The 20,504-nt window shown below is 37.4% G+C and overlaps 1 protein-coding gene across 1 annotated transcript; it reads left to right on the top strand.

Moving 5' to 3' along the window:
- Positions 1–285: 285 nt before the first annotated feature.
- LOC136674407 (uncharacterized) lies at positions 286–20,455 on the top strand. The gene is made up of 18 exons (XM_066650417.1): positions 286–346; positions 879–950; positions 2,879–4,038; positions 5,189–5,221; positions 5,859–6,022; positions 6,130–6,301; positions 6,490–6,540; positions 7,644–7,758; positions 8,976–9,004; positions 10,265–10,387; positions 10,707–10,765; positions 11,244–11,907; positions 12,362–12,529; positions 13,606–13,727; positions 15,615–15,797; positions 17,991–18,162; positions 18,385–18,426; positions 19,637–20,455. Exons 3-18 carry the CDS (start codon positions 2,896–2,898, stop codon positions 19,733–19,735), a joined length of 3,339 nt encoding a protein of 1,112 aa, XP_066506514.1. The 5' UTR covers positions 286–346; positions 879–950; positions 2,879–2,895; the 3' UTR covers positions 19,736–20,455.
- Positions 20,456–20,504: the final 49 nt, after the last annotated feature.

Raw genomic sequence — 20,504 nt, 5'->3', positions numbered from 1 at the left:
TTCATTGGGTAATTGCTTTTAATGTAATTTCCTGTCATCAGTAATAAAAAAAAACAGTCAAAAGCTTAAACTTGTTTTACAAAACTGTTTGCCTTTGTGACTCAGAGTTCTCCCAAATGTCATTATGACACCTCAGTAAATACACATAAGCACCACATACACCGTGTTTAATCACAAGTTTGAGCGATTTTGAAAGCGCTGAGCTCAGGTACATCTCCGAGTTTCACTCTCTGACGTCACGCTCAGGGATAGGCTGGTCACGTGACGCGAGTTTCCAAACCGCTGGCTTCTGGAGAAAAAACATGAACAGAGGCGTAGCGCTACATTTTCGCTTCAGAAAGCAAAGGTAAGACCACCTAAACCTTTGTCAATTACACTTTCCAGCTTCGTATCGCCTTCTCAACAAACTAACGGCATTAAACTGCACTTTCTTGCGAAGGTTCACCTTTTTATTCACTCTCCAAGACACCGAAGTGATAACTTTACGTTCAGTCGATACAGCGCTACCAGTAGTAACTTGTTTATGTAGCGTGTCTCGCATGGCTCTGGCTGCCTCCTGCTTTTTATCTTCTGTTGATGTATACAGGCGATATAGACGGGGTTTACTCTTTATTTTGAGATCTTAAATTGAAGCACACATTCTGCGTTCTATGTGCTTATTGAAATTACCCTCTTAAATGTTGTCATTTTGTTTCCATTCTCCTTAGTAGCCTACTGTTGTGTTTGTGGAATGCCAGGGGAGGGGAGGGGGGCTCTCACTTGCCTAAGCACAAAAATGCAGACATGTTTAACGTTATTATTATTTTCCCCGTAGACTACCAAGTGTGTGTCTTCATTCACGAACTCACGATATTGCCATTTAGGTAATACTTTTATAGCTTTTTTGTTCCCGCAGGTCACTGCGTTAATGAATGGCCAGGCAAGGTATGCCCAATGAACTGCAAGCCAATGTAAGTCTTGCTGAATGACTGCGTGTGAAAGAGGTATTCTGCAACATGGTTTGCTTGAAAATAATTTTGTTTGCTTTATTTCAGCAGGCAAATTCTGCCTAACTAAGGAAGGCATGGTTGTTAACCCGTGTCTTTAAGCTCTTTCTGCTGAAGAGAAGACGTAAATCAGATATCAGATCCTATAGAACTTGAATGGGGTTTTTCTGCTCACTGTCTTAGCAGATGAACATTTTTCCTAGATTCTGTCTGCTCTGAAAATATTTTGGTTGTGGCCTTTTCTGCTACAAGCTGAATCAACAGCCTTTTTCTCTGTAAGGGATCTGTGGGGTTTGGTTACGGTAGTATCACAAGTCTGTTCATGTTACAGAACTTGACAGCCTGTGCTGGAGAGGGACTGTGTCTGATATAGGCCTATTGCCTTACAGCTGATACTTAGACCTCATTCCTTTACATTAATTTACATTTGGTATTCACTGATTTTTAAAACATATGAGGAATTTCATTTCATGTTTGTGTTTTTTTTTCTCTAATTAAATTCTCCCTTACTGCCTTTATGTGGTGTCGTAACCTTCGTCTTCTAACAGGGGGATTCCAGATAAATGATAACACAATACAAACATGAAGTACCTTTGTGTAAAATGATTTGCATAACTTCCTAACATATGTTTACTGCTTGACAAATGGGAAATGGCGATTTCTGAAAACCTGTGAAGGCAGTATTTGAGTCCATTGCTCTTGAAGACATATGCTGTTGTCCTAGCCTGTATTTATTGCTTACTAATCCATTATCTCTTCCATGGTGGACTTTGATTTGACAATAATATCTCTGCTTGCTTCCTGGTGGTGTCTACTACTTATTTATTGTCTTTGTGTAACTAAGATTTTTCACTTCTCAAGGAATATACAGTCCTGACACTGAGCAAAATGTAAATAAAAGCTAAATGCATGTGCAAATAATTTTAAACCCCATCTTTAATTAAAGATAAATCAAAGACAATTTTAAAAATCAAAGACAAAAGTTGAAACTGGAAAATGTATTATTATTATTCTTGCCATTTTGGAATTTGATACCAACAACACCTTCCAAATAAGTTGGGACAGAAAACACAAGACTGGTAAAGTTGTGTAATCCTACAAAAATACATTATTAGGTTAATTGGCAACAGGGTTGTGACATGACTGGGTTTAAAAAGAGCATCTCAGAGAGGCATTATTGAAAATGTCATGGGTGACTTGCACATTTGTCAAGGCACTATTAATGCTGAACGATATATACAGGACTTTCAGGGAAGACCTTGTTTATTTCAGTAAGACAAGGGCAGTCCCATTTCTGCATAGATTACAACAGCATGGCTTCTTAGTAACAAAGTCCAGGTGCGAAAATAGCCCACACCTGTCAACCCCCGAAAACATCAGGTATATTATTAAACAAAAAAAAACACTATAAAGGAGATGCAGAGACTTTTAACATTTAAAATTCTATTACAAGCAAGAATCGGAAGACAGTCCTCTTTCAAAACACCCCCGACTGGTCTCCTCAGTTCCCAAACACTTATAGATTGTTGTTAAAAGAAAAGTTGATGCAACACAGTGGTAAACATCCCCCTGTCCCAACCTTTTTAGAACATGTTGATGGCATCAATTTAAAAATGGGCAAATATAAAAAAAAATATAGATATAAAATGTAGCCTTTTATATTAAAATTAAATAAAAGGATTAAATGATTTTACACATTTGCACGTAATTGCATCTTATTTACATATTGCCCAATGTCCCAACTTTTTTGGTGTTGGGATTTTAATATTTATTAATCAACATTGAACACATCTTTATAAAATTCTTGTACAAATCTACACACATTCCCTCATATTAAAGCAATAATTTGTGTGGTTACATTTTGTTCATGATTTAATTTTTTTTCTATCCAGGGCACACTTAATTCCCCATGTCCTCCGGAAGGTATTCTCCCGGCCGCTTTGAGCGCGTCGGAAATGCAGCCTATTATGATGATTTTCTCCCAGGCTCCTTAAAGAATAACGAGAGCATCCCTAGTTTAACTCAGCAGAGGTCTTCGGACCTGGCTCTCAGCTCTGACCCTCTCCCACCTCCTCCTCTACCTTTCCAACCTCCTGTTGGGCCTGAATTTGACCCCAGTGAGAGTGAAGACGAGGAACCAGCTGTCGACATCAAACCCGTCCATCGCTTTATCCCAGACTCATGGAAGAACTTCTTTCGTGGAAGTAACAGGAGCAGCAAGAGTTCAATGCCTGCCTCCAATAATTACAACACCACCACTGAGGGAGTCCGGTGCTCGCCTCCTCACTCGCCTTCAGTTCCTGGATCATACCAGGATAAATACGGAGGCTCTGGCGGCAGCTATAACTCTCGCAAGGAACGAGAGGCGATGCTATTAGGGGACCATCTGGAGTCAGTGACTGGTCACACTGCACACACTGCTATGACTTACAGTGAGAGAGTTGAGGAATACCACCAGCGTTACTCCTACATGAAATCTTGGCCAGGGCTGCTGAGGATTCTCGGATGCATTGAGCTGTTGCTAGGGGCAGCAATTTTTGCCTGTGTGTGTGCGTACGTTCACAAAGACAATGAGTGGTATAACATGTTTGGATACTCACAGCCACAAATGTATGGTGGATATACTGGCGGTTATGCTGGAGACACTTATTACACAGGGCCCAAGACACCGTTTGTTCTAGTTGTGGCTGGTCTGGCATGGATATCCACTGTTATTATGCTAGTGCTTGGCATGACCATGTACTATCGTGCTATCCTCTTAGACTCAAACTGGTGGCCTCTAACTGAATTTATTATCAACCTGGTACTTGCTGTACTTTATATGGCTGCTGGCATCGTGTATGTCAGGGACACGACTAGAGGCGGACTTTGCTATCATCCTACCTTCAATAATGGTATCTATGCAGCTTTCTGTCGCACAGAGGCTGGACAGACTGCGGCTATCATTTTCCTTTTTGTGGCCATGCTGGTGTACCTGATCGGAGCTATTGTATGCCTGAAACTTTGGAGGCATGAGGCAGCACGGCGCTACAGAGAGAAATATGGACATGAGGTGAGGCTGTTTACTGACTCAAGTGTTGAGGATCTGTGTTTGGAAATATCAGTTGTCTTTAATAGCTTTTGGAAAGACCTGCCTATTTGTTTTGTGCTAGAAAGGTTTCATGTCATTGGATTTATGGCATATAATTTACTTTCATAGAAAAATGAACATATCTATGAACATTGATTAGAAGAAATCAGTCCATGGGATTAAAAAAAAAAATGTGGCAGTGAACACACACACACACACACACACACACACACACACACACACTAGTGCCCTTGGGGCAGCAAATAGATAAAAAATATGCCACTGAAATAAAAGATACCAGTATCTAAAAATGATGACAATATATGGAATTGATAATGCGACTAATTTCTGTTTCACATATAATTTGTAATAGACTAAAGTGACAATACGGTAAAATGAGCATAGACCGTATAGACCAATAGACAGGAGTGCCCTGATTTTGTGTGAATGGAAAGAATGGAGAAAAAAATGGGTAGCTACTTTTGCTGGCAAAACTGCATGCAAGTAAAATGATATTTGTCGCCTATGCGGCGCATCGATCATCACCTCTGGCCATTTCTTAACTCAAATCAACTTTAATTGACAAGGTTTCACCAACACCAGGTGACACTGTACAGTAGCAGAGATGAAGCACATATCACCATTGCTTGCTTCCTTTTGGTAATTGCTTCCTTAATCTGCATAAAGTTAAACTTTACTCAACTTTTTGAATTGTCTCCAGTTCATTTTGCCAATGTTCCGACTGCTTCTTATTGTTTTCAGCTCTGTTAGAAAATTAAAGATGCCCAGCTACTTTGTTGCATTAGGTAGCTGCCAATGTAAATGCAGCATTAAATCCTGCTGTGAGTCAGCACAGGATAAAGTGATTACTGAAGATGAATATTATAATAAATATAATGATATAGTAGATGAATATTACAATAAAAAGAATAATAAATATAAATGTTCTTCTACAAATGTAATATTCCTATGGTAAATTACCTTACCATATATTGCTGTAGTGTTTAGAGACTGTATAATTAAAATTTGAATAATTATAATTAAAAGTATGGAAAGATAAATACATTTTAAAGCGTTAAAATGAATTTTGTGTTCAGTCATTAATTATTATAACCTGTTTCTCCTCCTTCAGATGCAGACCTCAGAAGTTCCTGTTCAGTCTTTGGTAACTACTGCAGTGCTCTCTGCTTTGACAGTATTTAGTGACTTATTCAGGGGTGCTTAACAAGCCATGTGCTTCTGAGGTCCTGAGAAATAAACAGTTCACACTGAAAATGATAAATATTTAGATATAAGTTGTTTAAATCTTTAAATTTACGGTATTTTAAAGAAACCTTTATTAACACTTATGCCAAATTTTGATTAATAGCATTCTTTTTCTGGGTCAACTAACCCAGCAAATTACTTTTCTGCAATGCAACACATGCTACATTTAATATTGGTTTGAATATTGGTTTGACTATATTTGAAATCCAAAAATCATTAAAAAACAATAAATATATACTAATAAGACTTGTCCGCGTGGGTTTCCTCCGGGTTTCCTCCCACGGTCAAAAACACACAATGGAAGGTGGATTGGTGACTCAAAAGTGTTCGCAGGTGTGAGTGCGTCACCCTGTGAAGGACTGGTGCCCCCTTCAGGGTGTGTTCCCGCTTTGCGCCCAATGATTCCGGGTAGGCTCCGGACCCACCAACACCCTGAACTGGATAAGCAGTTACAGATAATGAATTCCTCTAAAAAATGGATGTATGACACATTCACCAATTTTTTTTGTTATTGTTCTTGTTCTCTCCTCTTTCAGACAATGGCTGGACAAATGATTCCTAAACCAGTCCTTGTTTCCTCGGCAGCACCAGCTGAGAAACAGCACACACTTGCCCCCACATCCTCTAAGCCCAAACAGGTTAAAGGCCCAATTCCTTCTGGATACATTCCAAAACCTGTGATTGTGCCTGACTACTTATCGTAAGTCCTTTTTTCTGAAGTTAATTGAAATTAATTTCTCTGACTAATTTGAGTATCAGTGTATCTATATCAATGTTATTGTCTGTTTGTTTAATTTTCTTTGGCAGTAAATACCCCGCCATTCGGTCAGATGAGGAGCGGGACCAGTACAAAGCGGTATTCAATGATCAGTACTCTGAATATAAAGAACTGCACGCAGAAGTTAATGCAACACAGAAAAAATTTGACGAGATGGATAGCATGATGCGCAACTTGCCTCAACATCCTTCAAGTCAAATGGTCTGTTGTTCTCTGATACCAACATTACATCATGAATGAATTTTCTTGCATCATCTTATTGTCATTTATTGCCCGAACAGATCATGTAACTGGTTTGAAAATTAAATAATTAATTAAACAAGATTACACAAACAGTCTTAATTTTGTACACTGATGAGAATCTCTAACAGTTTTCTGTACTCTCTTAGGAATCTGAGCGCATAAACAGAATCCTTCAGGAATATCAGCGCAAGAAAAATGTAAGTTTTGACTGTATTTTATTAACTTATATACATATAACCATGCTGATTCATTTGTAGCCACTGTAGCAAGGTAACAAGTCCATTTTAAAGAACATTCAACCTATAGAGAAACTTCATACAAATGCAGTAGAGGTGCTAGACGCCATGAATTCTCAAGTTCAAATGTTACACGAGTACAAATGCTGTGTTTGTTTGAAAGAAATAGTTGGTACATATTCTACAGCTGGTTGGTCAGTGACATTATTAAGCTATGTTTTTGAATATAATTGTTTTTAAACAAATATGTGCATGTCTGGCAGGCTTGGCATTTTGTGTTTTGAGTGTTTGTACTGTAAACACATGTAAATTAATGTGTGTGTGTTTACAACACCAGTGTAGTTGAATTGCTTTCTGTCAACGAAATTATCTAGTAGAAAGTGTTTACTCTGCAAATATCCTGGCAACATCAAAGGGAAAACCGTCCACTTGAACAGGTCCAAGCTTTTTTTAATTTTTTTTTTAATTTTAATTTATTTTATTTTATAAATATATTTTTTAAATCTCCCCTTCAATATTTGTATGTAATTATTAAAGCCTTTTATAATTAGCCAGTTGTGACAATATTAACAAGTTCTACAGATTCAACAAATTTCGGCCTAGCATTACATAAACATAGCACAAAAAGTAAGGAATTATATTATTTTTTTATTGTAACAATTCTTCTTGTCAATACATCTGACTGTTGGAAAGCCTGTTAAGTTCTCTTTTAAATGGTGCCACATTTGTAAGCAACATGCATTTGTGGAATGAGCAGTAGAGCTGAGTTTGTGGGTTGCCCCCCCCCCCACTCTCTAGTTTAACGGATCTTTTTTCCACTTGGATGTGCGTTGTGCTGCATAATTTTCTGAATGACCGGAAGAGGAAGGGTGGAATGAAAATGAGGGAAAGAGGCTGGGCCATTTGTGATTCCACTAAGGAAATGACAGTATTCACTCAGGCCCTTGCACTCCTCTTCCTTGACTCCGTTTCCACTCCATTGGCCACTCTGGATTTGTGTCCTCCTAATCAGTGCTAAATCTTTACACAGATTTTAACCAGATGTTTTCTCTTTTTTCATACAGGATCCTTCATTTCTTGAGAAGAAAGAGAGATGTGAATACCTGAAAAACAAACTTGCTCACATCAAGCATCGGATTCAAGAATATGACAAGGTTATGACATGGAATGATGGCTATGGTTGAAATGTATCAAGCTGATCACAGCGCATTCTGCAACGGTCCTTTATTTTCATTCTGCCTGGAACATCTCATTATATTATAAGTGCAGCTACAAGGATGTGAGATGGTGTTCATGAAAGACTTCACAGAATGGGGAACATGAACAATATTTTACAGTTATCTTATATGCTCAATAACATGGGAGCACTGACTGAAATATAGTATTGTCCTTTTCAATCCTCTTGTTGCAAACAGGATGACTTGATACATCATGCTGCCTGATTGTTTTTGTGTTTTTTATGTTTTGTTTGACTTTCTTTTTAACTTATGCACTTGCACGGAACTGCTGTTGAATTTCTTTGTACCTTTTTAAACTACTTTATGACTGTGATTTTCGAGTATATGTTTCACTGTTTCATCCCAGAAATATTTCACTACTTCAGCTGGCCATGACAAATGCACTGCACTTTGGTTTAAAAGCATTAGCATGAATATTGTCTGCCTGATGTTCTGTTATCTCATTTTAATGATTTATATACAGTGCATACCTGGCTCTCCTCATCTTTTATTTGTTCAAAAATAATCTTATCTGCACAACAAGCTCACATGTGTGAAAAATATTAACAGTGTTTCTTCGTATTTTCATTAATTAAATAATTCTACTGAAAGGTTTGTCAGAATGTCTACATTTATCAAAAGCATAACATCACTGTCAGTCTTTGTTTCCTTTATACCATGTAAAACAATGCTGCTTGTTTTTTTCTTTTAACTCTGTTGTTCTTAAGAAAAAAACTCAGAATAAACTCTTGTTAAATTAATGTACAGTTAAACACTATTTGTCTGTGATCCTTTTAAACGTCCCTTAACATTTCAGAGATGCTATGCTTTATCTTGATATCAGCTGTTTTAATTGAAGACAAAAATCCATTTGAGAGGCTCTCAAACTGATGCCAAATATCTCAGACATTTAAAACAGATAGATTCTTGCTTATTAATGGTGTTAAATTGCATTGTCCAGTTTATTAGGCACAGTGGTCAGAGACTGGCACTTAACCTACAGGGTCTGTCATTGAACCATGAGTAAGGGGGATTTCTGTAAGATTATTTTACTTTCCATATGTAACAACATTTTATATTTTGTATATATATATGTATTATTACAAAAATACTGAAGTATTACAAGTAGAATTAGAGTACTGTGCACATTGTGCTGAATTCTCTTTGTGTGTACTGTAGCATTAGCTATATTAGCATATAGCATTCAGGTACATTTCAAGTTTGTGTTTTGACACTACAGATGACATAGGGTTGATGTCTGTCATATGGCAGGTCAATATCTATATAAAAACACCATCAGAATGTGATAGAAGAAGGAAAAAATCTGTTACAATTCTGTTACAAACCTGTCTTGAAACAGCACAGGCTCACACTGTAATGGGATTTTAGGTCTATATTTAATCCTGTACTTGAAGGTGCTGAAGATGTGGACCCATTTATGCTAACTATGTAATGTTCTTTACTGCAGACCAGAGGAAAAAATCAGTTACCAGGTTGGTTATACTTGTAATTTGGGCATAAATATGTTAGGTAGAGCATTTAATTTAATAATTTCTTATTTTAAAGTTTAGTATATGTTAATAAAAGAAATGGATCAGAACTGGTCAGTGCTCACTGGTTTAATACCAAGAATTGCATACCCCAAGAAGTGAGATCAGGTCATCTCTGAAATGTCTGTGATTTCTGACATGTCAATGAGGATTTGATTGCTTTGTCTGACAAGAACCCTGGTGGGTCATATAGTGATAAGCTTGTATGCTAAAAAGAACATTGCAATATTTATACCTCACCGTGACCCTGAAATGGAGAAGTGGAAAAGAAAATGTATGTATATAATATTTATACCTCAAAAATAGAGTGTTATAAAAAATATGCGCCACAAACTTGTAAAAGGAAGAATAGAACCTATGTATAGGAACTCGTATATGAAACCAAACCCTTCCTCACTGAAAAACTAAACTACACTAGGTGGAATCCTAAGATCAAAATACCAAATTTTACCTAGTGTTTTAAAGTGTGAAATACACTTCCACTGAAATAATCCATAATCATGCACGGTAACTATTTAATAATAACGGCATATTTAATGTAATTGTAATAATTATAAGCACCTAACTAAAATTCCACATGTATAATATCTCCCAATGCTTCCCATGCATTTTTATGTCTAACACTCGGTCAAATTTACTATTTTAAAGTGATCTCACCAATAGGGTTCCATAGATACAAATGTATTTGTATGTATATACCGCCTGTTTTCCGACAAGCCCCGCTCTCCTGCGGCATGATTGGCTGAGGGCTCAACATTCAGCAGAACCTTTAAACGCTCGGGTCCTACTAACCAATGCTAGGGCAGGAGGGTGTGAAGCAAGAGCCAATTGTAGCACAGGGGGTGGGGCTTTTCGGAAAAGTTCGCGGCGAGTTTAGGAGCAAAAAACAGGTGGTTTCGGTGGGGTGGCTGACGTCAGCTGTTTGTGGGCGGGGCGTGTTTGGGCGTCGCTAAACCACCTGAGAAGGAGAATGCACAACATAGAGATAGACAGAGAAGGGGTATAGTGACTTGGAGGAGGAAGCTCTCCGTCCACAAACAGGTGAGTTTCTTTAAGTTTACATCATAACACCACACTTTGATAAACTACAGTACTCAAGAATGACGACTACATCAAATTTAGATTTAGTCAAATGATATGTTTTTTTCTACAAAAATCAAAAATGGCTTCACGCTCATCTCGAACCACATAACATTACTTTCACCAGTTTTCAGGAGAGGCCTTCACTCCAAATGAAAATAACCAAGCAATATGAAAAACTGATGTTTGCGTTATATACATTTCAATGTTGTTATTTCTGTGAATATTAAAATGTTGTTTACCCTCGTTTTTTCGTATTTTCTTCTTTTTTCTAACGAAGAACACAATGTCTTCCAAGCCGAATGGAAGCCCACCTCCCTACGAGTATGAAGGCGAATAGTAAGTCTTTGGTCTTGTTTAATTATGTGTAATCGGTGTCATTACTTTAGTTCTTATAGGTCTGTTCAAATTGTATCCTATCCAATATAGTGAATGTTTTCTTCTGTTTGCTGTATATATAAAAAGACTAATATATTGGTTCTCTGTATAGGGCAGACTTCTGTAAATATTAATGCACAATTAATTCAAATGATGACTTTTGCACCTTTTTATATTTCCTGTTTCATTTTCCTCAGTGTATCAAATTAAATTGTGGTCTAAAGTCTTCAGGAGAATACCTTAGGTCTTTTCCCCCATATAGAGCATGTGTTCACATATTTTCAAATAAATCAACAAAATATCTCCCAGATGTATCTACTTTTTTGTATGTCACATGTCTACATTCTGGTTGGTTTTGTATTAAGTTTACTGTTGCTTCTAAAACAGGACATAAGTTGCTCACCAAATGTTCATGTCCTTTTTTTAAAACCTCTTCTAGCAATGTGGTACCTCAACCTGCATACTCCTATTTTGCTGAAGATGAATTACAACATTTCTACCGCTGGTCATCTCCACCGGGCATCATTAAAATCATGACAGTCATCAGCATCATCGTCTGTGTGGGCATTTTCGCCTGTGTAGCCTCTACTTTAGCATGGGACACTAGTGGAGGGATAGCTGGGTTTTCAGGTGGCTATGGAGCAGGGGGCTATGGAGCAGGGGGCTATGGAGGAGGCTATGGAGGAGGTTTTGGATCAAACTATGGTGGAAGCTATGGAGGCTTCGGTTCAGGATATTCTGGCTTTGGCTATGGTGTTTTGGGCTCACAGAATGACCCCCGGAAGGCAAAGGGCTTCATAATTGCAATTGCCATCATCACCTTTGCTGTTCTCCTGGGCATGTTCATTGCACTCCTCTCCCATCGGGCACAGTCCAGAAAGTTCTTTTTGATCCTCATTATTGTCTCAGCCATCCTGGCCCTGTTCATGTTCATAGCCACAATAGTCTACTTTGTTGCAATTAACCCCATGGCACAAACTTCAGGCTCGATGCAGTATAATCAGGTTATAGCCCTGTGTGCCCAGTACCAGGACCCTTCGATCTCAAGTCAATTGCTTGTCAACCAGTACTTGTATCATTACTGTGTGGTGGACCCACAGGAGGTGAGTTTCTGCCAAGAAGCCTTATTTCCTTATCTTACACCTGCACGTTGACTCTTAAAATGTTTCCAGTGGCTTGTTTTAGTATCTGTTTTTCATTTTTAAGGAACGCAAATTGTTAGAATCTATGTAATTTATTATGCTTTTCATATTCAGTTTTCTTTGCAAGTTACAATAGATTTTTATGCAATTCTTTGTCAGATATGTGGAAATTTTAATTTATCATGAAATGGGATTGTCCCTTTTTGATTATATTAGGAATAGAATCTGATTATCTTGTCTGTTAATTAAGTAAGAAAAATATTTAATAAGAAATGATTGAAGAAGATTGTTACAGGATCCCTCAGATCATACAATTTGATCAGTGTTACTTCTTATCTAAGTGATCATGTGTGAGTCTAACAGTCATCCACTGAAAAACTGTGACCTCTCCTGTCCTTCTCTTTTACTCATACAGGCAGTGGCTGTTGTTTTTGGGTTTCTGGTCACTATATGCCTCGTCATAATCATGGTGTTTGCCATCAAGACACGTCAGAAAATCAACATGTATGGGAAGGAAAATATTCTGTGGCGTCGAGAAAAAGTGTTCGAAGATCCTGAGCCTCCCCAACATGTGGAGGACTGGGTGTGTATTTTATCTAGTTTTTGTTACGTTTATCTGGATTGATAGTGAACAGGGAGTAACAAGTATCATAATAAAATCTTCTGGGTTTTGAAAGAGGACACTTGAAAAAGGAACTGCATTCTTCGTCTTCTGCACAGTTAGATAAAACAGAACAGGAATGTATTTGGATGATGTAGTGACACATCATTACACAAAGGTCCAAAAGTAGGGACCTTGGTCACTTCCTGAATTGTTGGACTATGAGCCTTACTCTCTGCTGGAGTTTGTTGTCAGTTGATCGTTCATGAAGTATTACAAGTGGAAAGACTAGTTTCTCTCAGTGGCAGGTGGGGGAGGGGGAAGTCACATACTTGGTTTCAGGGAGTGGTTTGTTGTGACAGTTTCACTCAGATGTTTTTCGGAGCTAGCTTAAGCCTGCTATGTCTTGCTTTGAAGAAATTCTAAATTTTATAGAATTTAAAGCGACCTGAGCATCATCAAATTGGAAGCCTTGATTCTATTACATTAGTTGTATTTTTTTTAATTACAAAAAGGAGCTAAAATATTTTGAAATGATTACATTTTTACAAAATAAAATGTTTGAAGATTGAATGTGTGCGCCAAAAGGGTTTCACTCAGTAATACTGACACTTTTTACAGGCACACAGGTCAAACCAGTCTCAGAAGCTAAGACAGTAACCTAGAACTTGCTCCTACCAAGTCTAAGATTTAGATTGTGTATATTTTAAGACTGCTTTTATATCATCTAGGGAAAATGCTTAATAAATATTTTCGATTTTTATATATATAAATATTCCTGTCGATTTGTCTGAGGACATCAAGCAGCATGTGTAGCTTGTTCAGCTGCTTTTAGCAAGTACACATTTGAAAACATGTTCTGACTTGCATTAGTCCAAAGGCAAAAAATAACAAGCTCACTCTAGTCTAAAGTGAGTCTAATTTTATTAGTCTATGTGCAAAACCGCATTCACAGGCTGGTATTATTTAGTTGTTTGATTGTAAGACTACATTCTTGCAATTATTAGATGCAGTGAATAGAAAATTAATATTTTGTCTCTTTGATTTTTATATTGTAGGTGAATAATGTTTCTGGTGCCCCAGAGCCTGGGCTGAGCGAGTACCCTGAGAAGTTTGGAGGCTCACAGAACTACCTGGATGACAACAGCTCAGTTTATGATAAACCCCCGGAGAGCCTTCTGTGAGTCCAGCTCTTATGTGACACAAAGGGAAACTCTGGGTTTGCATGCAGGTGTATTTATTAGTGCTGTTGATTGTTTAAAAATAATCATAACATTTTCTGAAATTAATAACGATTAATCACATTGTCCCTTAAGACTGAAGCTTTTAATACTGGACATTTAAAAGCTCCTGACTCTTTCAAGATAAACACAATAGAATTATATTTATTTATTTATTAAATATATCAATTATATTATCAGATTAGAGTCTAATTTTCTGAAGAATCACAGTTTCAGGGAGAGCTTTAGCATCAGACAAAAAATAAACAGCACGAAATGTAAGGAAACTTGTGTTTGGTAGATTATTTGTTTGTTGTAACAATGCTTCATGGCAATAAATCTTATACAGTTGCAAAGCCAGTTAATTTTAAATGGGGCCACATTTGTAAGGAACATACGTTTGTGAGATGAGCAGTAGAGCTGAGTATGTGGGTTGCGCCCATGAAAATTTTGCCAAATCCTCTCTGCCATTGCCACACATCTTATTCTGCCATTGACTCGTTTGGTGTGTGGTGGACTGGATGATTGAAGTTTGAAGAAACTAGACGTATTGGCAATTTAACAATTTATTCATTTAACAAACAGGAGCCTTAGTAGCGTGTGATAGAACCATATACAGCCACACGTCCTGGCACCTCTTCCTCATGCTGGTCACCAGCCTGATCACACTCTGCTGTGATGGCATCCCATTCTTCAACCAGCATTTGTCGTAAGTCAGCCACCGTGGTTGTGTTGGTTACTGTCGCACGAACAGCATGCTCAAGCTGATCCCACAAGTGTTCAATGGGGTTGAGGTCAGGACACTGGCAGGCCATTCCATCTTCTCCACTCCCGAATTCTGGAGGTAGTCTCTGATTTCATTTGCAGAATTTCATCTTGATATCTCTCTGCATTGAGATTACCTCCACTGATGACAAGCCTCGTTTTTCCTGTCAGGGAGATGCCACCCCACACATCACAAAACATGCTGTTTGGCATTGGCAGAGAACATTTGGCTAATTTTTCATAGGCACAACCCACATACTCAGCTCTACTGCTCATTCCACAAAGTCATGTTCCTTACAAACCTGACACCATTTAAAAGGGAAATGTAACAGGCGTTCCATCCATCCTTCTTATTGCCTTGTTACAACAAAGAAATCTACCAAACACAAATTTCCTTCCTTTGTGCTAAGTTTATTATAGAGAAAATAAACATTCAAAGTGTGTGTGTTTGTGTGTGTGTTTGTGTGTGTGTGTGTGTGTGTGTGTGTGTGTGTGATACATGTTTCAGCATAAATTACCTACATTCTGAAGTCAACAGTAGCGGTATTTACATTGCTACATAAAACCACTAATATGTCACTAGATGTAAGAGGAAGTTGTGGCCAGATTTGGTAAAATGATAAATTACTTTTAGGAAAAGTAACATGTAAAATTCCCACATGTGCTAACATGCAATAACTTTTAGCAATTTTCGCCGCACTAGTATGTGTTAATTGTAATGAGAAATTAACCATAATATTCATATAACTTCCTTATGTTTTCAGCTGCTCCCAGTCAATGCATTTCCAGATCCTTTTCAACCGCAACTAATGATCTAGAACTTGTTAGACGATCTAAAAATATCAGGTATAAAAATAAGAATGTATTGATTGCCTGGCAGTTCTTTAGCTTTAAAAGGAACACTAGGTAAGATTTGGTCATTTTCTCGTGAGCTCCCCCTACATTGGCAGAGTGTAATTCACTTTTACAGCAGTAAATGTGTTCCTTGTAAAAATTGGGGCTTCCTTAAGTAGATGTGTAGAGTTTTGGAGCATATTTGTTGATGGTCATGCTACAATAGTGTCTGTTTTTGTGTGATTTAGGGGGGTAGAGCATATTCTTCCAGTGCAGAAATCAGCTCCCTACTACAGCAGTTCTGAAGCGGGTAGCTCTGCAAGCCGGCCTAAGAAAAAGCGAGCTGGACGCCCCCGCCGAACTGATGGAAAGGATTATGACACAGACTATGCATCATCTGGAGATGAGCTGGATGACCAAGATTTCTTTAGGTGAGCTCACACACCTGAAGTCAGATGTATAAAATGTTTTTACACACAGATTTAAATTTTTAAATTAATGTAAGTGAAAATTTAATGCTATAGGATTGGCAGTACCATTGTGCTAAAGTCATTAGCATGGCTAAATCATTTTATAAATCTTTTTTTCATGCAAAACAAGAACAAAAATATCTTGGTAGAAAAGCACTGAATTACATACCCTTTTGTAATATGAGTGACTTCACTTTCTTGTAGGTAACTGTGAGTATTACTTTGATGCCCCTGTCACACATACATGGTAATCCAGAAATGTTCTGGAGTCCGCCTGAGGCAGAAAATCTCCTACTGTGAGCTGCATGTGTAAACAATCGTTCCAGGACATCTCCGGACCCAATACTCCGGAGTTTCTCTAGAAATTCTCTGGAGTTCATGTGTGAAAAGGGCATTAGTGAATGTGTCAACGAGTTACAAGCTAGTTCCATTTATAATCTAAAGAACACATTTTTAGAATCAGTTTAGAATTAAATCGAAGAGTGTGGTGAATTAAATACCTAGCCAGCACTCACTGACATTTAAATGGAACATGTGGCTTGTGTGGTGCCTAGAAAATTGGGTATTACACTTAAATATAATATGAACTGATGAACTGGTTCCGTTAGCGCAGGGAAAACAGGAAGAGTTAAAGCATGACCTGGACTGTAATGTTTTTTAATCTTTTTACTGAAGTGCTTCAGTGCTGTTGCATGAACTGCCTTCTCACACCCATTTTATACTCACAATGGGCCTTTGAGTTGAACCAGCTGTGTTGGGAGTGGAGAGACATTAATCCTGTTCCACCTTCCTCAGTACTGCCCATTTTAGAGAACACTGTAACTCCAAATGCAGCCTTTAGCAGGTTTAAGAAATGCTCTTTAGACTTTTCTCACTTCTGTGTCACCAGTTGAATTACTCAGTCTGCAACAATTTTTCCTAAATTTTATCCCAATATTTTTACCCCAAACATTTTGTCGCCAGTTCCACCTGATAGCTAGATAGGTCTTGCCCAGTTATACATACTACCAACCTGAGTTGAAGTAAGCGCATGCTTCCTCTGAGACATCTGCTGCCTTCTTTCTGAACTGCCTCTAAAGCAATTCCACAGGTCAGTTCAACATGACGGAGGAGACCAAGGCACGACTTGAGCTCTATATGCAATAATTTTGATAGGAACAGTCAAAATTACACTTGCAAAGTCATGAAAATACTTTTCACTTACGTTACTTGTATAACCCAAAGAAAAGCATTATTAATTTTGTACTATATATTATGACAAATATAATTTATATACAATATTCATATGATGCCTGCATGCTCTGTCTTGATACATTTTGGTTTAGCTTGTGAGCATTGCAGCATAACCACAGGAAGTGTCAAACTTGCCAAATTACATTACAGCATTAAACATTCTAATCATGCTTAAGTGAAACTGATGGAAAGACACTAATGAAGAGACAACTCCAACCTTCCCTAAAAACCTATTCTCAGTTTAGCAGTGAGACCAAGGGAGTTTAAAAACTCCAGAAGCACTGCTGTGTCTGATCCTCTCATACCAACATAACACACGTTAACACCACCACCACAACACTTTCTCTGCAGCGCTGAGAATGATCTATCAGCCAAATATCTGCTTTACTGGGTCCTAACCATTTTAAAAGACAGCTATAACCCTTCTGACATTGTCTCTGGTTTAGGAGTCGCCTGATATTAGGAATGCAGCAGTTGTAGCCCCTTTACCTAGACACGTCTGTGCGTGGTAGTTGTTGATGCACTGACACAAGCTGAAGTCTTCTGATGCCCTCAAGTTCTTAAATCGACTTTTCTTGTTCCTTTGTACCTTTTTGTACCACATTTTCTTCTTCCACTCCACTTTCCATTACCGTGTTTTGTGGCTTACCCTCGTTGTGCAGGGTGTCAGTGATGGTCTTCTGGACAACTGTCAAATAAGCAGTCTTTCCCATGATAGTGGCTGCGTGTGCTGAACTAGAGATACCTTGAATTATACTGTTTGAGTAGTAAGTTACTCAGATAAATTGACACACTGGACTTCTGATTTTCCTGAGCTGTTAGCCATACTGATCAAAAGTATATGTCAATTAGTTCATGAACAAAAAAAATTATTTTTCACAATATTCCATCTGTGTATATATTCCCTTCACTCTCTCACAGCGAATACCCACCTGTTGCCAATGTAGAAGAGAGGGAGAGTTATAAGCGCCAGTTTGACAGAGAGCACCAGGAGTACAAGAACCTCCAGGCAGAGCTGGATGAAATTAACAAGCGCATGGCTGAGGTGGATAGTGAGCTGAATGACCTCCAGGAAGGGACTCCACAGTTCCTGGTATGAAAGCATGATTATCTGAGCTGTTTTGGTTTAGTTGTTATTGTTGTTGCTATTTTTTGTTTTCCATCAAGACATGAACTACTTTGTTTACATATATTTTGACCCATAAAGGCATACTGGGGGCATAACTGCTCTACGTTTTGTTGTATGTGAAACACATTTATGATAATCTAGAAATAAGTCTTACACTTTTGCTGACCCACAATTGTCCTGTAACAGGATGCCTTGGATGAGTACAATGAACTGAAGGACAAGAAGAAGGTAAGCACAAACTACACTGAACGTTTCTCATGGTTTTGTGTAAAAGTACACGCCAAGGTTTGTAAACAGCAAAGTGCTGATGCAGTCACTTGTTCTTTTTTCCAATTCATAGACAGAAAAGTCTACTGTAAATAATTTTACAGCTGATGTAAATGTAAATAATACTGCAAGGATAAACATATATTCATTTTAGTGTAATACCATTTTGTGCACACCTCCACTTCACCCTTTTCACATTTTTCGGACTAGAAGTATATTTATAAATGCAACAAGAAATACTTTATTGCATTAATTGGCAATGGTGCCCACTCCAGGATGTGTTCCTGCCCTGCGCCCAGTGATTCCACGTAAATGTACCGTGACCCTGAGCTGGATATACAGTTACAGATAATGAATAAATGACAATAAATTAATGAATGTTCTTAGTAATGAAAATCCCGAGAGCTCACCTATAAGACAATGTTAGTTTTTAACCACAAGACTGTGGTTTAATTTGGCTTTTTTAATTGTGACCCTTATGATGGAACTGCCATTTCCTTTTTTCCCTTCCCTTGCCCAAGTAAGGAATTACAATTTAGGCAATGCTAGCCCCTTTATCATTCTGTTGTATAAACAATATTATTTTGGCTGAATATATTCATTTCTTTTCAAAAAATGTCCTTTACTTTGTTACGTGATCAGTTGAATTATTGCCAGTTTTCTGTTTGGTTAATCTGACCACAGTATAGTGTAACGAGGTGTTCCTTGTGTGAGATTAGAATGTTTTTTGGTTTTAGCAAATAGGGTTTAGAACTGAAGATTGTTTTGGACGTCATTGCTGATTCTTCTGTAACTGTTTCATCTGTGACTTTAAGGTCGTCCTGCAACCTTTTTCAAGGGGCTGCTGCCATCACTGTTAAAGTCCTAATCTGACAAGGGTGTGAAATCTTATGAAACATATTTGTATATAATCAAACCACTTTGACTGACAGATTTTAAAGGTTATATATATATATATATATATTTATATATATGTGAATGAATGAAATGTGGTCCCGGAGGTCTTTCTGTGGGATAACTATGATGTTCAGTAGCTTACTAATTAGAGTGTCTTTTTCTAAAGACATTATGTATACTTTTTTGATCACATCTATATGTACAAAGTCTAAAGTATGAAATTGTAGTTATGTGATGTGCATTGATTAATTTTTTTTTTAAATATCTTTTAAAGAGTGCTGATTACCAGATGAAGAAAAGAAAATGCAAGCACCTCAAGGCCAAGCTGAACCACATCAAGAGGATGGTCAGTGATTTTGACAATCGAGTATGAGAATGAGAACGTGAAAAATTCAGGCCTTATATCTGACCAAACAAATTAAAAGCATTTATGAAAATCAGGTATTAGTGATGCATTAGGGCAGATGCAGATTTACTCATTCACTGTGCCATGATCATATTTTATTCTTTGCGGTCATTGTGGATTGTTTTATAAATGTTAAAGCAGCTTTTGTCAGTACAGCACAAGGAGATTATGTCTGAGTCTTGGAGAGTAATGTGCGTGTTGGGAGAAGCTGCTCCAATTTCTTTTATTGTTACATTTTGTGGTTCTAAGGGTTCTTTCAAAGAGTATAGTATGTTCTTGATGTTTTCAATTTGGAACTTTGTTCCAAATTTCTCTGTTAATTTATTCATACATAATAGCTTCCTGTTTTATGGGTGAAAAGGCAACCTGAAAATGTCACATTCTTTCACATACTTCATGTACAACACTTGGTGCCCAAAATTTTTCTTAACTTTTGTAAATGAATTACATGAAAGAATGAGATTTTTTTTTTTAGGATGGTGTTTTTAAGAATTTTTATGTTTGTACCTGTAAATATGCAAATCTCATTTCTGAAATTTCAAATGGATGAAACATTTAACATTTTTATTATCTAAATAAATGTTTTACATAATACAAGTTAAAATTCTTTTATTCTGGAAAACAAACTGTCTCATATTTTACACACAAGAAAAACTGGAAAAAAATCTTATGCTGGTGGAACAATTTTAATTTAAATGTTCTATATATTACTGCTCTGTTAATCAGGTTGTAGGAC

Source organism: Hoplias malabaricus, chromosome 18 (assembly GCF_029633855.1).
Source record: "Hoplias malabaricus isolate fHopMal1 chromosome 18, fHopMal1.hap1, whole genome shotgun sequence".
NCBI lineage: Eukaryota > Metazoa > Chordata > Actinopteri > Characiformes > Erythrinidae > Hoplias > Hoplias malabaricus.
This window is presented reverse-complemented; position numbering and strand designations above follow the sequence as displayed.